The sequence below is a fragment of the Crinia signifera genome, chromosome 1 (assembly GCF_055691185.1).
Source record: "Crinia signifera chromosome 1, ASM5569118v1, whole genome shotgun sequence".
Lineage (NCBI taxonomy): Eukaryota > Metazoa > Chordata > Amphibia > Anura > Myobatrachidae > Crinia > Crinia signifera.
Window position 1 is genome coordinate 308,345,798 of NC_139217.1, and position 19,839 is coordinate 308,365,636.

General features: G+C 43.2%; 1 protein-coding gene across 1 annotated transcript; it reads right to left on the minus strand.

Annotated features, from left to right (window-relative positions):
• Positions 1-3,787: 3,787 nt before the first annotated feature.
• On the minus strand, positions 3,788-14,908 carry RFK (riboflavin kinase). Its single transcript, XM_083186126.1, has 4 exons — positions 14,620-14,908; positions 6,318-6,469; positions 5,593-5,695; positions 3,788-4,960 (listed from the first exon to the last, which is right to left on the minus strand). The coding sequence occupies exons 1-4, from the start codon at positions 14,906-14,908 to the stop codon at positions 4,836-4,838; spliced, it is 669 nt and encodes a 222-aa protein (XP_083042252.1). The 3' UTR covers positions 3,788-4,835.
• Positions 14,909-19,839: the final 4,931 nt, after the last annotated feature.

A 19,839-nucleotide genomic window follows, 5' to 3' on the forward strand; every position in this document is an offset into this window, starting at 1 on the left:
TCCTTCCAACGCGAAAACAGCACAAACTCGCCATAAAACAAGGCGAATTTTTCTCATTGAATACTGGCCAAAGAAATAAATACACTCTGGAGTTTAATTAAAATAGTAATTTAATAGAAGATTTAAATATATGTGCAGGGAAAAAAAATATTTTCTTTCAAAACAGTTTAAACAGCTCGAATGACTTAAGATTTAGAACAAGAAAGAGCTATAATATGGTAGGACTACATGCAGTTAACTTAAAAAATATTGCCTTTAACAGTTCAGACAAAAATGCTTTATTTTGTTTCACATAACAGTAACATGGTCCCCCTCCAAAAAAATCCACACTTCTGTACACTTCCTAAGGAAAAAACAAACAAACAAAAACACAACAAACAGAACACACCCTTTAATACAAACCGAAAACTAAAAAGACTGACTGTATTCTCAAGAAACATGGACAACAGTTAAAAGAGGACATGTCGAGAACTTTATTTTTGGTTTTTTTAACTCTCCCGAAAATGAGAATATTCAACATTGAAAGATAAGGGGGTGTGCTACAGGTCGAGTATCCCGTATCCGAATATCCGTTATCCGAATTATTCTGAAAAAAAAAACTAACTGGGGACATTTGTAACAGCACTACTGAGGACATATGTAACAGGCACTATATATGTACAAGACAATGATTGCTTGGCATTCAAATTCAGTGCTGAGATAGTACTCACATTTTGTTTCATGTTTTGAAACCTTGTTTTTTGAACAAATAAAATATATTTGTGTGTATTTTATGTGGTAATAAAATATATTTGTGTGTATTTTATGTGTTTATACAGTATAAATGCAAGATACTTCAAAATACATCATTGAAATATTAAAATATTCCGAAATACGGAATAATCCGTTATCCAAAATTCTCCTGGTCCCGAGCATTTTGGATAAGGGATACTCAACCTGTATTAGTCACCAAACCCACAAAAAGTCACATATCTATGTTTTAGCAGCCACGATCCTGGAAAAACAAAAAAGGCTTATTATAGATTTGGTTTCTCCTGCATGGGGTAGGTAAAACAAAATCCCCAATTACTGATTAAAAACAGGTAGAGCTTTTGATGGCCCTCCATCTTGTAGTTCCTAGCACATGAAAAGTACACTTAACCTAAGGGAGGGGCATAGTGACATTGACATCCGTGATTTTTGTGAACATACAATTTGAAGTTTTAAAGGGCATTATTGGATTGTCATCATAAGTAAAACACCAGCTTATCTTCATATAACAAATGCCAGCCAATAACAGATTTTATAAGCATTTAAAGTTTCATAGTATAATGCTACATAGATGTGTAACCCTATTTGGTACTTATGTATTATCTGGGCTCCCATGTTAAATGCACCCCATTTTTTCATACCCCTACTATCCAAGTACGCATGGAGTTGATTTTATATAGTGTGGCGAGCGCAGCGAGCCCTGCGAGGGGACATGGTCTCATAAGAAAAATGGGAGCCCAGATATTACATAAGTACCCCCTATTTCTTACATGTGTCATTTAACCAGTAAGGCCACAGTTCCTATGAAAATAAAGTAGCTTTATGGACAATATGCTGAAAATTATTTGTGGCACTGATAAGTATAAAATTAATTATATAGCTGTGAAAACTGAACTCCTGGAAGGTCTGTCATTAGAAGAATGTGGTTTACATATGCATGAGTAAGTCATTTACTTAATTTATTTAAGGAACAGTTATTACCGTTTACAACTACAGACCTCAGCCATGTTGCATTTAACAAATCAGTCACATTTTATAGACAAATTTGTTAAGATCTTAAGGATATTGGAGAAAATGTATTAACCCATTGTGCCAAGTTAACTTAGTGAAAATAGAGGTGGAAATGACAAAGCAAACATCATAATGACCTGGAATGTTTACCTTATATAGGGATTAACTTTCTTTTATTTTAATATATATAAAAAATGGGAGTGACGCTGGCATTTTTTGTGGATATTTTGAGCCTCTTACAGATGTTGGCACTCAAAGGTTGAGCCTCAAAAAGAGATACACGCTAGGGTGATAGGAGCTCATTGGCTGGACGTTTAAGGCATAAACCTTTAAGTGCTATCATATCTGTGAGGTATGTGCAAAATATCCGCTGCTCCATTGTATGAACAATGACTGATCCACCACCCGTATCTATCCTTGAGGCCTGATTCTACATTTGGGAATGAAAGGGTACTGTAAATGTACGAAGGAGTGATAAGAGTGTGCAAGTGAGAAGTGTGCCATGGAAATCAATCCACTTTGAAGAAAAAGTTACCAAAAACATTCCATAAAGTTATTATGTAACAGCTTAGTTATAATGTAGCACTGCTAAAATAAATGTACCTCTCAGTAACAAAGAGCAAGTAATGTGATTTTGGACAAACCATGTTGGAATGCATCAAGTGCAAATACTTATTTTTGCATGCAAGGTAATACTGCTCCGCTTTAGCATGTAGTCCACAAATGCTGAATAGCTTTCTTTTTACAGTGCAATTTAGTCATACCTATCCAACATCTAAATATCTCATTACATTGCATCTGCCCCACCTGCAAGGCAACATGGTTTTTCCAAGGTGCATACTTGATCCTTCTTAATTATTCTGAAATCTAAATCAGGCCATAAGATTTCTCTATGAAATATGTGTATATAATAGTGTGAGTGTGTGTGTAATGGTTAGCATTACTGCATCACAGCACTGAGGTCATGGGTTTGATTCCCACCATGGCCCTAACTGTGCGGAGTTTGTATATTTTCCCTGTGCTTGCGCAGGTTTACTCCGGGTACACAATCCAAAAATATACTGGTAGGTTAACTGTCTCCCAACAAATAATTAACCCAAGAGTCAATGTTTCTGTGCATGTACATGTGGTAGGGAATATAGAGCTCCTCTGGGGAAGGGACTGATTTGAGTCTTCAAATATTCTCTGTAAAACGCTGCGGAATATGTGTGCGCTATATAAGAAACTATGGTACTTGTTTCCTAGCAGGGCGCCCACTAAGCAAATAGCTTAGTGTGCTATTCTGCGTAGAAAAATCGCATTGCATACTATCTATAGTGCTGTGCGATGTGTGCGCTGTCCATGTTAACTGCACAGGAGTGCTTATACAATGAAATATTGCATAGGAACGCATGGCACCAAATGCAATGCCTGAAGCGTGGCGAGCGCAGCGAGCCCCGCGGATAACTTTACAGGTTTTCCGCGTCCGCTCGCCACACTTTGGGCTCGGTAGATCGCTGTGCTCGCCACACTATCTAAAATCAACTCCACGCCTACGTGGATAGTAGGGGTATAAAAAGTTAGGCGGACACATTCCGCTGCACTCGCCACGCTTCGTGGATACTGGGGTTGACGCTAAACAATGGCGTAGGTGCAGGTGCTTACAATTGTAAGCACCCATCACATCACATACTATGCACACATCACATCTCATTGCAAGCACTCATCATATCTCATGGCATGGGTGCTTGTACAATCAAATATCGCATCACATCACATTGCATGGTAAAAACGTACCATGCGATGCGATTTCACTACCTTTGCGTACGTAAGAAATCTTGGCGTCCTGCTAGGAAACAAGTACCGAAACTTAATAAATAATAAAATAAATGTAAGTAAAATTTTAAACCTGGAATAAAAGAAACACATAGAAACGTACTATACCCATCATAAACCCTGCTTAAGCACTACTACAAAAACTTTAAATATGTCAAGTTTGATACCAAATTTTAGTGTAGTATTGAGTAAACAAACTCTGCAGCATTAGTTATTAAAGATAAATGGACATGGAATAATTTATTAAGCACATAGATTTGGCACATTTACACTTGGATTGTGTTTAGAGAGGCACTGATGACATTTCACTACAACTTCTACTTTCAGATGTTCCTCTGCACATTAAAATAAGTATTTGCTTATGGGATATTTCAAATGGCAACCTCTTAAGGCTATATAGTGAGATAATATTCTTCCCCCAAGTATATTTTATATGCAGTGCTTTCTATTACAAATATTTAAATTTTTTGCTTCATCTTTGCCACAGAGAAGGGCTCTATACAATATTTTAGAGGAGTTACCTCTGCAGGAATGAAATTTACAATACATAAATTGTTGTAGACTGAAAAAAAAAAAAAGCTCCAGTTTAAAATATATACTTTTCTAGAACAATTACTGGTAGTTTAATTTAGCTTATACACTTTTATATAGTCTGTGTACTCCAGATAAAAATAAAAAAATAGGTAATTTGACTTTAAATAACTGTTAAAGAACAAGGCATTGGAGATGGGTGGAGCACAGAAGTGTAAAAGCTTTATAGATGGCCAACATATATACATGAAATAAAAGTGTAATAGTATTGCTGAAAATAAATTATGATTTAAAGATTTTACCCTATTGATGAGCTGCACATGGTTCAGTTTACTAGATTTTTGTAACAAAGATAACGTTTTGGTCAAAATGCTGAACGGATGAAAAAAAAAAAAAAAAAAAAAAAAAACAGACTTGTAGTGCACTACCAAACATGGTCACATTTAGACACACCATGTATAGCTTTAATAAAAAAAAATAAAAAATAAAAAAAATTAGCTGCTCTGATGATTACGTAACAATCACGAAGGGAGTTTTTAACGAACAACAAAGTGCTGCATGGAAAACTCCCTTTGTGATTTATGTAATCAATGACTAATGTGCACATTTGCCTTCATACGGTAGCCAAACATGGTCATTTTCTCATTCATCTTTGTGCTAAACGGATTTCCGCTCTTATTACAGTGCAATGCACAAATAATCTAGTAATTGACCATGTCTGACCAATGTCAATGACCATTCATTATTTTATGTGGCGTGTTAAAGTAGTCATCTTTCAGTTGCTTGTGTTCAGGCAGATCCAGTTGTTTCTTTGCTTCCTCTATATCATTATGGATTGCAGATATGAGAGCATCTGTAGCAAAAAAATAATAATAATAAATTAAAACACAAGTCACTGAATGGAAATAACGGTTATGTGTTTTGTAGTAGTTTTATTTATTTATATTGTCTACAACAGTGGTTCTCAAACTCGGTCCTCAGGACCCCACACAGTTTAAGTTTTCCAGGTCACCCGGCTGGTGCGCAGGTGCATGCATTACTCACTCACACCAGTGGAGCTAATTATTTTACTTGTGATTCTGTGAGGAGACCTGCAAAACATGCACTGCGTGGGGTTTGAAAACCTGTGGTCTACAAAATAGGGTAAAATTAACTATTTTTAGGTTCTGGCATTAGCAAATTAGACAAAACTGCAGGGTTTACAGCTCAGCAGCCAGTTACCGGCAACAAACACAGACACTGTTTAGATAGCGTCTGCTATCTAGGCAACATAAGGGACAAGTAGTTAATTTATTGATTTTTGTATGCAGCCTTGTAAAGCTGTGAACAAAACTTAGTGAGTCTGGCACTACTGTCAGCGCGGCATATAGAAACGCTTACTCACAGGGACAAGATAACTAATGACCCATAAGAGAAAGATGGACACGCGCTTAATAGGATTTTAAATCTGTTTTTTTTTTTGTTGTTTGTTTTTTAAACACTTACCTAAAGAGTCAAAGCTTTCCTCTGGTCTGATGTAGCCCACAATAACTATGCTAAGTATTTCACCGTAGAAGTCATCTTCAAATTGATGAATAATATGAGTTTCCTAAAATCATAGAGAAAACAATAGTTAGGAGAGTGACATTAAAACAAAATAAACACTCTGCTTATTTGTGTAGACTAGGATCCTTGGTCTTTCTGGTTGTCTCTCACGGAGCGATCTGTGCTTCATTTCTAATTGATCTAGTCAGATCAATTAGAAATAGCCCTCATATCGCCCCATGTGTATGTCCCATAACATTGTGTCAGTGATGTAATATGTTCATACAAGCCCCAAGAGTTCTGTCTTACTACATATGTATCTGCTTGACACGTGGCCCATGGTGCTTTATTATTGGCAACAGTATAGAGGCAGACAAATTTGCATAATATATTATAGCAGTTTAGCACTCTAGGTGCTTGTGTGCACTGATTCAACCCTCTGCACATTCATACTACTATCCAAGGGGGATTTGGTTAGCGTCCCAGGGGAATACTAACGCAAGCATGCCAGCATTAATGAGAATGCTGACACCAGAAACCTGATCATAAGGATGGTTAGGTACTAGCAGTGGACATACGGTTAGGCAAAAAATAAAAAACACACACACACACACACACACACACTTTAATCCCTCCTTGCACATTACATAATGCAATAAAAAAAAAGAAATAAAAAAAAGTCTCACCACAGATTTTTTCGTGTTCTTGTAGAAAGGATTCCAGCCAATACTCATAACCATTTTATAAACTTGTCCATCGCCAACACAGCCCCATCCATAGTAGATGCCAGTAGTCAAGTCAGCTGGAAGATTGTCCACAACATCCTCAGGAAAATTTGCTTCAGGAGAAAGACAAGTATGTTACATCTATGTATGTCTTTAGTCTAGCATGATGTTAGGTCTACTGTAGAGTGTATTATTAGGTTCATAATATGGGTTGAGCAGTAGCTCATTTTGCAAGCCGACACAAGAGACAAACATACTATAGACAGGTATTTTTAAAGTCAGTTTAAAGAAACTTAACCATAAGAATATATATATTCATTCCAACCAACCATCATAAAAAAATTATGTTCTGAAATTTATTATTTGACCCCAAAAGGAGAGCCATCATTTGTTTCTTATTTTATAACTACCAACTGCAAGAAATGCATGTGGTAACCGGCTCCAACCGCAATCTAAATGTCCGCATCACCTAAGTTAATGTTAGCACAGGGGTCGGTGGTGCTGAGTGTTTCTGGCTAAAGGTCATGTTGGGAGATCAAACACAACTGAAAATTCTGCTGGGAACATGAAACGCATGCACAATTTGCCCAAGAATAAGAACATATTTGCAGTTCAACTGGGGTCAGATTATGTAAGGAGCACGTCAGGCCCATCCCATGGAACATTAATTCTTCAATCCTATCTCTGAGTCACATGATTTACTCAAGACCTTTTTAAAATATCTTTTTGATTTGAACAAGTAATACGGCTACAATATCCCTTTCTATTTTATATATATCTAATATCAGAAGGCTACATTACTACAGCTTGCTTGTTCTAAAAGTTACCTGTATATACTATTTTAGATACCTTATACGAAGAAATAATTTTACTGATGGAAGTAAATCGTAATCAGGGATACATGAATATAATGACAGTCAATCAGAGGGCTAGTTATCTAATCAGGACCAGGGCAGCCATAAGGAGTTCACATTTCCCTTGAAGCAATGTAGGAGGGTGAGTAATGTAACCAGTGTTGCAGACACAGGTCTAATTTGGCTTTGCAAGTGTTCAAGAAAGGGAACAGGGGCCCTGCCCCTCATCAGTCCTGGGGCCCACAATTTGTGATGACAGCCCTGCATGTAATTATACTGTATGTAATTTACGCCAGAGCAGGAAATTTGATTATATTGCTCAAAAACGATATTGAGTGTATGGAGCATATGCGCTCTGAACGATATTGGACAAAAGATATCTTTTGTGAAAACTGAAAATTACAGACATTGTCTCCCATGTAAAACCTGTCAGGCATGCCCAAAGTCAGGCCCGGGGGCCAATTGCGGCCCGGGCTGTCATTTCAAGTGGCCCGCAGCCTCCAGCTGGAAGCGGGCGGAACATCAGATGTGGGAATCACAGCACAGGACACTAAAGGTGGGACCCCGGCGAGCGCGCCTTTACCTTGCCGTCTGCTGCAGTGTGGAGGCTCCGGCCTCCACAGTCAGATGTGTTTGGCGTCCTACCCCTGCTGCTGCAATCCTATATCACCCTACTCCACAATCACAGAGACAGCAGTGTTTGGGAAGGGGGGCAGCAAGGGGGGGAAGCTTGCTCCCGTAACATGCAGAACGGAGGAGGGCAGCAGTGGGAGCCCAAGCATCTACTGTCCTTGCAGTGCCTGCTTTACCTCTCCTTCCTCTGGCTCACACAAGGGGCTGAGAAACATACAGTGAATGGGGGCAGAGTGGGGTACATAGTGAATGGGGGTCATACAGCGAAGGAGGGTCAGGCTTGGGGACATACAATGAATGTAGGCACTGATGGACATTAAGAGAAGGGGGGCAGGCTGGGGGAGACAGTGAATGGGTGCAGAGTGGGGGACCATTCTGATGTGATTAATGATTCAAAGAAAGTCAGGCTGAATGGTCGGCCCACAGACATTTACACTTAACCAAATCTGGCCCTCGTCGCAAAAAGATTGGACACCCCTGCCCTAAGTGGATGGAGTCAGCCTGAATAAAACTTGAAATCATACTATATATGATGTACAAAGAACCTTTCAATAGGTTTAATATTTTAAGTGCACTATTAAATTACACATCCTCCTTTATAAGAAATATTTGTGAAAGTTGGGTGGTCCCCTGAAGCGGAGACGGGCAGGGTTCGCGCCCCCCAGAAACTTGGACGCACGTGAGTAACATACACTATATATATCCCTGTCACTAACTATCCACCTGCCACTATATATATCCCTGTCACTAACTATCCACCTGCCACTCCTGAACCCTTGGGGGGGGGCGCACTATTGTGTGGTCGCACCCCCCTTTTGTGGCACAACAAAAGCACATTTATCCCATCTAGGGGTGACAAACTGCATTCACTTGCAAAAAAAAAAAAAAAGTTAAGCTGGGGATACCCCTGTACATCTCACCCATTTCTTGCTTCAACCCCCAACCTTTTTCACTCTCTCCCTGGCCTACTTGCTTTCTCCCCTTTTTCTCTCTCTCATACGCTCTTCTCACATCCTCTCTCCTCTGCCGCTTCTCCTTTTTCTCTCTCCCCATGCTACTCTGCCCCCTCTATCTCATTTCTCCCCATGCCATACCTATCTCTACCTGGCACTTTCTATTTGACACCCTTTCTCTCCCCAACACAAACTCTTGCTCTCTTTCTTTCCCTGATACCACCTTCTCCTATGTCTTTCCCCGACACACATGCTCCCATCTTTTTCTCTCTTCCCTGACATACTCCTGTATGCACCCCTGCCCCTTTCTCTATCTGATATCTCTCTCTCCTGTGCAGAGAAGTACTGGCTGCTTTATGTTTATACTGCAACATACATATAGGTTTGAAATACAAACCCCACCCAAATCTCTCTCTGCACGTGTTACATCTACCCCACCTGCAGTGCACATGGTTTTGTCCATTATAGAGAGAACTTGCATTTGCAAGTGAACCAGAATCAGGCCCAAAGTATATTGGTTGCAGTGTATAGAAACTAAAAATGTAAGCAGCGGGCACATGTTTTATATATAACAATGTAATAATGAATAGGTATGCACCCATCAACAGTAACAGATACAATACATTACAAAAGAGATGGAGAGCTGCATCTAATCACAAAAAGGAGCTATAATGTAAAATAAGTGACATTAAAACTGGTGAAGTGAATAGTATTGATCGTCTTGTTACCATGGCACTGGGAAAGGCGTGCAGTTTATAATGCAACAACTGAACAGTTTTCTTGAAGTTGATGCACTGGAAACAGGAAAACAAGCAAGTGAAAGAATGTAATGCTGCTTTCACACTGCAGAAACGGGTAAAGACCCAGTATTTGTAAACGGAACTTAAAACGGGTCTGAGCCATAAAGACCCTTTTACACTGCGTGTTTTAAATTGTATATTAATGGGTAATTACCCACTGCCCGGATCCATGCACGCTACCAGGTACTGGGGGTGGACGGACAAGATAGTGTTCCCACTAGGCTTCTTACACAGGGCGCTGCCCCTTTGCAAGCTGGTGAATTGCGCCCTGCCTGTTTTCGGCCGCCCTGCAAAGTTAATAGCCGCAATGAGAATTTACTTTTCCTACCCGGCTGCAGCAGAAGTCTCCGCTCACTGACATTGTGTTTGTGCGGCGGCAGCGTGTGGAAACATCCCCCTGCAATCTCCATAGCATGTGCTGAGCGGCGGCAGCATGTGGACACCCCCCCCCCCCCCTGTAGTCTACATAGCCAGCATGTGGACACTCCTCCCTGCCGTTTCCATAGCCAGCGCTCCATAGCTCTTCCGGAAAGCATTCCTCCCAACCCCTCCCCCCCCCCCCGCTGCGCTGACACGAAGGTCACCAGGCTCTCTCAAGTGCCTGCCCACCCCGCCTCCTCTCCCAGCCCAGACACACGCGCTGTCAGTCTGCTTAAGTCACCCCTCTGCGTAAATGCAGTTGGGGGGGGGGGGGGGATTATCTAGTAAGGTAGGAGGGCTGGGTTGGCCTTTTGCGCCTTGGTAAACCCAGCCCTCTTGCTAGGTGTAAAATTTTATAAGGGATGACCATGCTGGTGGAAATCTTTTCCACAGGAAGGCAGTGTGTATGCTGGTTACTGCAATCCACTATACTATACCTCTTCATTCCAATGGACCTTGGGCACTTCAATCAATTGGTGACACCTGAGCTCTAAACCATCGGCTCATTTATAGCATAATTTTGCTGATGTTTGAAGCTCCGGTGTCACAAGTTGGTTGCATGTAGTATACTATGTAATGGGTGTGTGATGTACAGTATAATAGGCGTTGCAGTGTTTTTGGCACACGCCTTCAGCATGCACTGTCCCTGTTGTCCTTATTGGTTTTTTTTAATTGTTGAGCCCTGGCATAATGTGTAATGGGAATGATGTCAGGTGGTATAATATGGGTGTGTGGTGTATAATAGGCCTTATGGTATAATCGTTTGGCACATGCCTAAGGCCCTATTGTCCCTAATTATTTTTTTTTTAATTGTCCAGTCATGGCATATCGTGTAATGGGCATTATAGGGTATGACTTTACCACAGCCAGTTTAGTATTTAGTTTTGTGCTGCCAGAATAAGATAGAGATATATCTATCTATAATAATATCTTGCATCATTTTGCACTTTAAAATTAAAATGTGCCTTCCTGACTGAAAAATGTGCCCTCCCCGTGGTCACCACCCTGCCCTAAAAAAAATTCAAGAGGGAGTGCTGGCAAGGAGGGACACCAGTGTGGGATCTAATATACCGGTTTACACTGCACAAAAAATGGGTCTGAACTGTGAAGGATCCTTTTTTTACCCATTTTGATTTACTGGTTTTCTTGAACCGGTAATTTAGAACTGATGCTTTCACACTGCAGCTCTAACCATTTTAGAAGGCTGAAAAAAATCGGCAATATACCATTTTAGAGCTGCAGTGTAACACTTCGACAAAGTCCAAGGAATGATGGCAGGACAACTGGGTCAAAACATTGCCAAAATGACAGGTTTTGTGGTGCATTCCCAGTATGTAATGGTTAGTACCTACTAGGGATGCCAATCCCGGGGCATTTTTTCAATCCTGGAATTCGGGATTGAAAAAGGCCCAATCCCGGGTTTGGCTTCCCTAATATAAAAAACCCGCCTCAGTCGCCCCGCATATATACTGACAGAAGCGTGGTGCGGCCGGGAGCCGGGAGGGTGGGCGAGCTGGGGAGATGGAGCCAGGTTGATGGTGAGCAGGCTGGTCCGCTGATGGGCGAGTGTTCGGGTCGGGGACAGGATGGAGGCAGCGCAGAGCCGTGCTGCCTGGGACGGGAGAAGCCAGGCAGCTGAGCACCTTCTCAGACGCTGCCCAGCATTAGACTGCGCATACACAGTCTAATCCTGAAATACATTGAAATCCCGGCGTTTTGGGGGCCAAATCCCTTGATTGGCTACCCTAGTACCTACCACTTGTGATCTAAGAAAGGACAAACTGTGCATCAGCAACATGGTCATGGGCACTCAATTCTCATTGATGCATGTAGGAAGATAGTTTTAATGGGAAGGGTGTAATTTTTGCTACTGCTTTTTAGTCCTCTTTAGGCCACCAGCCCTAAAAACATTGACAGACTACAACTTTTTCTTAATTTTATCAATACCTCTAGCTTCAGTACTACAAACACCAATCTATGTGGTACATATATTAACATGGCTGTAACTTTGAGGAAATATCAAGTCCTGCTTCTCCTGCCATAGTGTGGACACATTATGTCCTGTGTCCACGGCACTCCTAATCAGCACCCCCGCATTTGAAAAAAAACACGCTCCCTCTCTACCCCGGCCTGCGCGAGATCTCGCTATTATTTGCAAGATCTCGAGTGCAGCCCGGTGCCAGCAGTAGGGCTAGTGTTGTCCCTGCAACATAGCACCATTGCTGAATTAGCAATTTTTTGCAAAATTAATACGAAGACAAGGTCTGAATATAACTTATTCCTGGTTACACCTCCCTCAAAATATTTATAAATTGGAGGAGATCTCTATCCATCTATGAGATAGACAATAATATGAATTATAGTCTGTGTGTTGCGCTCAAAATGAATACCACAAAGCAACATGTACTGTATCAGTTTAAGGGGCTTCAAGAAGTACAACCATACACAAGTACAAAAGAACTACAAGACTGTAGTCATTAATTGGTGCACACTTTCAACAATTTGATAAAATTGAACATTTATTTAGAACCATTTTAAAATAAAACCAACAAACTATCACAAGCCAAAAGACCAGTTAAAAAAATAAACACACCACACAACTGAATCTATCCCTCATTGCCTACAGAACTGCCATTAACCCTTTCAGTGGCACTCCCATGAATTTTGCAGGCTATGCTCCAGTGCCCAGACTGGCAAACTCAGAAAATTCTTGCCATAGTCTGCGCTTCTTAGTGCCAGGCAGCATAGCTAAGCGCGGAGATGAGCGCAGAGCCCAGCTTCAGCCACTGCCGGCCCCGCCTCCTTCCCCCCGGCTGTGTGACCTTGCTAGCGTCATGCCGCACAGAGCTGGGTTGCCGGGGGCAGGGCCAGGTAGCGGCTGATGTAGTGCTAAGTGGCACTGCCCAGCACCAGGAGACAGAGTGGTGGTGGTGGGTTTAGGGAGTGCTCCCGAAAAAAAAAAAAAACCTCCGCGCTGGGGAGTGCTCCCTAAAAAACACACACACACACACACACACACACACCACTGAAGGGGTTCATACACATGATCAGCCAGATATTTGTGTAGTGTCTAACTGGCTTTAGGACCAACCAAGGTTGAAAAAAAAAAATGTATTTTAACAGATTAACAATGTTTACTTTGTCTTCAAATAGTCTGTGTCAAAAGAACAATAAATGACCTACATGACAGTGGCACTGGGTTCAGAATATTGGGTCAATAGTGACATTCATAATATTAACATGGTCACAATGACTTTTTTCAACTATTACTGACCTTTACACAAGGGCAATATAACGTACTTATTACAAGCCTGTCAAAATGATATCTCCAGCAATGCACTTTAAGCCCAAAAACTCTCCCTCCCCCCCCCGCTCCTATCTATATATATGCTGTCTACCTGATAAAAGGGGCTTGTACCACAAAACTGTTGTATCAATAAATCTGCTTTTTAAAAAAAATATATATATATATATATATATATATATAACAATATCCTGGAGTGCCGTGCTATGGTCCTGCCTGCGGGGGTGTCCATAACAAGATAGATCAGGTTCTTTTTCAAATCATGGCACCCTAGAGTAACAGAACTTTCCCACGGCCCCCCTAGGCCCCCCCCCCCCAAAATATAGAAATGTAAATAGATTGTGCTTATACGTGCTTCTTAGGCTCAGTTATGTGGTAAAGGGCATTATTTGCTTCTGATTGTACACATATTGTATGATTGGCAGCCATCAGCACTGGTTTTGTCCATAAATAATTGTTAATAAATAATTTGAATTGGTCCTGGACCACCAACCTGGGGCACCCCTGTAAGTGTCTGGAGGCACCCATGGTACACAGTTTGGGAACCACTGAGATAGATGCCAAATTTAAATAGGTGTCACTCCAGGTCTCACTTAAAAAAAAAAAATTGTACACATTGTATAAAAGTTTTTTTGAAGTGAGACACTGAGTGATGCCTATTTGTGGAAGATTTGCATCATCCAAAGGGAAGGCACCCGGGAAGGATTAAGGGACAGTAATAGGTGGTTAGGTCAACACACCGTCAAAATGCTTGGGTCAACCACTGAAGGTAGACATCTGAAAAGATTGACATGGGCTTATGTCAACAAGCAGTGTCAAAATGGGTGTTTCACTTTTTCTTTTAGCCGACAAGCAGTATTTCATGCCCTACCATCCACTAGGGCATGGAGGAAGAAAAGAATAGTGTGCCAAGCATAGCAAGCCATGCGTGGGGACATGGTGCACTGATACGGTGTCCGCGTAAACATTCGGGACAAAAAAAAAAAAACGTGAAAAAGCCCCTTTGACATTTCAACTGCCTACCTTGCCCGTGTCTACCTAATGATTGGGTCAACCAAATGACCCTGTCGAGCTAAGCCCATGTCAATCTTTTCAGGTGTCAACCTTCATGTGGTCGACTCTATGACCTATAGCTGGGACCGCTGAGTAACACATGTAGCTGGTTAGCTATTGCATAACTGAAAGTCTAAGTAAACCACAATGAACCTTGTTTTCTGACAATTGCTAGCACTACATTGCCGGCGACCGCTCCATGGTAGGTGAAATCCACCGGAGGAAAAAGGGGAGGAATGCGCTCACCTGTGGGGATGCCAAGCTCCTTGGACCCCCTGCCGAAGCCCCTCACCACCTCACCTCGGCAGTAATAGGGCAGTGCGCTCATAGCGCGGTCCCGTGCGACCTTCCTCTTGCCAACGGCTAACGCCGTCTCTATGGCCTTGTGTTCTCGCGGCAGATCCACAGTGTGGCTACCCAGTGTGCGTAGAGTGTCCCCAGAAGGCGCAGGTAACACCACCAGGGCAGCCGCAGAGACACCTGCCGCTGCCGAGCCAGAGCCTAGCCGGCTACTACACGAAAGTCGCTGGGACATCTCACCAGGAGAGGGGGTTACAGACCCAAGACAGAGAGAAGTAGGCTGCACTGTTGTGAGAAGAATCTAAACTCCCCCCTCGGTTCCTCCAGCAATGCTGTGATCTTGAAATCACACGTCAGCCGTAAATCGACGCTTCCTCAGCCTGCCTGCAGCCGGCTCCTTCCTCGACTCACCCACGTGATCCTTTCTCCTGCCCCGGCAGCTGGGGCTCCATGACGTCAAGGGACGGGTTCCAATAGAATGTTTGCGAAATGAGAAGTTTCCGGTTTCTATTTAAAGGGACAGTTTCACAGTTGTCACCGTGACTTAGTGAAAAAAAAGCCGGAGTAAGAACACAATTGTATATTGGTTATTGTTGCATTCAGCATGTCGGCCACTAGTAACAGCAGCGTATTGCACATCACACAACTTGGCAATGACAATTGCTTACTTTCTGGCTGCCTGGAGAGGGCTAGGGGTGGATGTTTCTTAACCACTGATTTATTTGTTTTGATGGTAGTACTGCTACCGTTCGGTGGCGGCATTCCGATGTTTGCCACCATCGAAAGGTAAACATTTGATGGTGATTCAATGTGTCTCCCCCTCCATGCTGCAGTGCTGATGTTCCCAAAACATCGATGGTCGGGACCTAGTGCTCGATGTCTTGGGCATCATTCAATAGGTGAGGGTCGAATAGTTTTTATGCCATCGATGGACGGCATCCGCTGGCGATTTTTTTCCCCCTTGCTGCCCAGCTACTCCACTCGTCTCAGTCTAGGGATGGCCATCGGCACATCCCCCATCGATGGTTTCCATCGATGGCTTCTAGAGCAGGAACCATCGATGGCTATAAACCATTCTATCTCACACCATCGATGGTTCCTGCCATCGCTTAGCCGCGCATGCGCAGAGCAACGGGAAGGGTCGCTGCGGGCAGCCTGCTCGGCCGGGATCCACGCGCATGTGCAGAAGAAACTTTAGCCATCAATCCAGTTTAAGTTTCTTTTGCGCATGCGCACACCTTCCGGCGGGGCGGGCCGCCCGCAGCGATGCCGCTGGATGCAATGACGCTGCGCACGCATGTGCCCACAACTTTTACCATCGGAAGCCATCCATCGATGGCATAAAACTATTCGACCATCCACTATCGATGCCCAAAACATCGAGCACTAGGTCCCAACCATCGATGTTTTGGGAACATCGATAGTCGATGGCCAGCCCTATCTCAGTCCCAGTCTGTCACTGGCTGTAGTTTGCCCTGTGGCTGTTCTTTTTCAGCCATGACCAGCCGCCAGCAATGAATGATGTGGCAACACTGGGTGGTCTCTTGGTTGACCCAGTCTCTCAGTCAGTGGCAGCGCAGTTGCGATTGGCCACCAAGCCGGGTGTGCGTGTGACATGTCTGGTTGTGCTGCTGGAGTTGTGTGGCCGTGTGGGCACTGCAGGGCAGGCAGCAGGAGCAAAGACTAGAGCAGCGGCGTCCGGGAGGTGCACGAATACGCAGAAGAAAACTTATGGTACTTGTTTAGTACCTGATATTCTGCATTTAAAAATGCACAGCTTAGATGTCCCAGAATGGCTATGGGTGACAAACTTCCTAATGGACAGGGTACAGAGAGTCAAAGCGGGGAAATTCATCTCAGAGGCCAGGACAACCAGCACGGGTGCACCGCAGGGGTGCGTTCTTTCTCCCTTTCTTTTCTCTATCTATACCCACGACTGCACCTCAGTAGTCACCTCTGTGAAGCTCCTCAAATTCACAGATGACACCATGCAGATAGGTCTCATCACAGAGGGTAACATGTCTGCCTATAGGACGGAGATCAAGCGGTTGACCTCCTGGTGCAGCATGCACAACCTTCTGCTAAACAAAACAACAACAGTAGAGATGATCAATGATTTCAGAATGACCCCACACTCTCTCCTCCCACTCGTTATTGAATACAGCGTGGTAACTTTGGTTGAATCCTTCAGATTCTTGGACTCCACGATCACCAAGGACCTAAGATGGGGACCTACTGTAACATCGAGAGTAAAGTAGGGAAGGCCCAGCAGAGACTTTATTTTCTTTGCCAACTAAGGAAGCGTAAACTGCCGCAGGAGCTTCTACACGGCGATCATCCAATCCGTTCTTTGTTCCTCAATCATAGTCTGGTTCAGTTCGGCCTCAGCTCACGACTGACATAGACTACAATGCATTTTGAAAATAGCACAGAAAATCATAGGCACAAATCTCCCTGCAGTTGAGCACATCTATCATGCCAGGGTCCTGAAACGAGCAGGCAGGATCATCGAGGACAAGTCCCACCCTGCACATGACCTGTTCCGGAGGCTACCATCTGGCAGACGGTACAGCTTAGACACAGAAACAGTTTTTTCCCTCAAGCAGACATCCTAGTTAATTCCTTGCTAGCGTAGCCCTCACACATCCGACACCTGACAGGAGGCAGAACCATGTCAGCTCCTGGAGAAGCTATGTTAGCATCAACAATGGTAAGCTCACTGCCAGTATCCACCAGACCTCCCGGCCTTCCAACTGTACCAGCACCCGGAACAGGAAGTACTCTGCTTGGGATACCTCCACAGCCGCCATGCTGATCATTGGCTGAGCCTTTTTTCCTGCACTGCAATCCATCAGCTCTCCCTGTTTCGGGCAGTTCAGCCACACTCGTAAAGACTTGCCACACTCAAAGTACACCAAAGAAGGCGGAGCCCACAGCTGCACCAAGCAGTCTAACACCCACAATCCTCACTGCAGAGTTTTTATTGGGCTGCAACTAGGCCCTTGCCAGCTGGGCTAGTTTGGCCAGATGAATCCTGGGAGGCTCAGAGCCCTCAGGCCTCCAGTCATGGAATTCCTGGGTTTTGCTGGGCCTAGTTGACTGCAATCCTTTCTAGTATAGCCTTTTCAAGGCCAGGATAGGAGCATGCCTCAGACACAGTCAATTTAAGGGCAAACCTTAGGAGGCTTAATAAAATGTGCTAGAGTCAGACTAATCAAACAGACCAAGCCGACACCCACCTGCTTTGCTGGCTATCTAACACACAATAGCAAACATTCTGTCAATAATGCATAACCAGAGAAGGAAAAAAAAACTTGCCATTTAGCTTACCCACGGTTTTCTGCTGTATTTTTCTCCTTGCTCACATTATCCACCAATTGTGGATCACAAACACGGGGACTCAGATGAAACCTGGCCTGGATCCTCCACATTACTTTCATGTGGAGAGATGCAGCATAGAAAGTGATGGGTTTGATACCCACCATAGGCCCTAACTGTGCAGAGTTTGTATATTATCCCTGTGCTTGCATGGGTTTCCTCCGGGTACTCTGGTTGCCTTCCTCATTCCAAAGATGTACTGGTAGGTTACTTGGTTTCCAACAAAAATTAGCTCTAGGATGTCTGTGTGTGTGCGTGTACATGTGGCAGGGAATATAGATTGTAAGCTGCTACTGGGTCAGGGTCTGATGTGAATGTTCAAATATTCTCTAAAGCACTGCAGAATATGTGTGCGCTATATAAATAACTGGCAAGAATATATATGTGTATATATATATATATAGATCATAGAATTAGAAGCCAGCACAACCAAAATAAAGTATCAAAAAAGCGTGATGTTTAATGGAGTGACTCCATGAAAAAGGGGTAACAGGTGGACACACCAGATAAATGCATTACATAGTCCATGTACAAGGGTTACCATATCCAACAAGCGTACACATGGTGGTCCACCTAGAAGGTCACTGATGCCCAAGGTCTTTGACCCAGGCTGCCAAACATTATCTTTCCACCAACTACAACTGAAATTTGGATTGACAACTCATATCCTTTTCCCAGTGATGCAACTACTCCACTATATCTTCTCCCTGTCCTCCAAAAAACCCCATACAGCCACAAACATCCCGTTTATAGGAAAATTTGAAAAACAAACCTTCAAAACGAAACTACTATATAAAGAATTTTTACTAGTAAATTTAACTAAGCAACGGAAACAGACTCAGGATCAATGGCTTTTTCATATACCAACATTGACCAACAGTGACATACTATTTAAATATTATGACAAAACACTTTGTATCTTGAGATCGCCTTTATTGCAGGAAACACATCTTAAAACACTATATCGGGCTCATATCTCCCAGGCCCAAAGACGGCACTTTGTCCCTGACAAATCTGGGAAATGTTTGAAGTGTGGTATGTCCTCGGCGAATTTCATCCATAACATGTAGACCTGCGGGCGAATTTTTACGGGAACAGGGGAGGTGGGAGTAGGAGGTCCGCACATAATTGGGCAGTATCCTTTTTAGAATTCTTAGGGATTTTGATATATATAGACCATCTTTAGTGGTTTGACGGGGTGCTATCCGGGCAAAATGAGGCAGTTATTCACAAAAGATAGAAGAGAATTTGCACGGTGGATGCACACCAAAGAGGAAAAAAATATTTAAAGAGATAAATATTTTATTTATTTAAAACTTAAACTTTTATTAGTTATTGAAATAAAAAGAAGAGAGGGCACTGTCCTGTGCACACTTTTAACATATAGGATTGCACAGGATGACCTCCTTCTGCGGCTTGTGGGTTAAAAAAAATTCACAACATACAGATGGAGCAGGCCTCGGTCTTGCAGGGGATGGCGGAAGAATCGCCAGCCGCCATCCCCCGCCAGCCGCCATCTGATCTGGCGCATCCCCCGGGTCCCCGACGGCTTGCCGGCGGTCACCCGGGGTCCCCACTGCCTCCCCGCTCTCCCACCTAACCCTGTCCGTCTCCCTGAAGCGGAGACGGACAGGGTTCCCGTCGCCCCGCTGCTCGGAAACTGAGACGCGCGTGCGTGTGAGACAATCTGGCGATTTGCCAGCAAAAGGGAGGCTGGCTCCATCTGTTTATACACACAACATATAATGTGACGTGCAAATGCATGGGGAAAAAAGTAGTGTTTGTAGG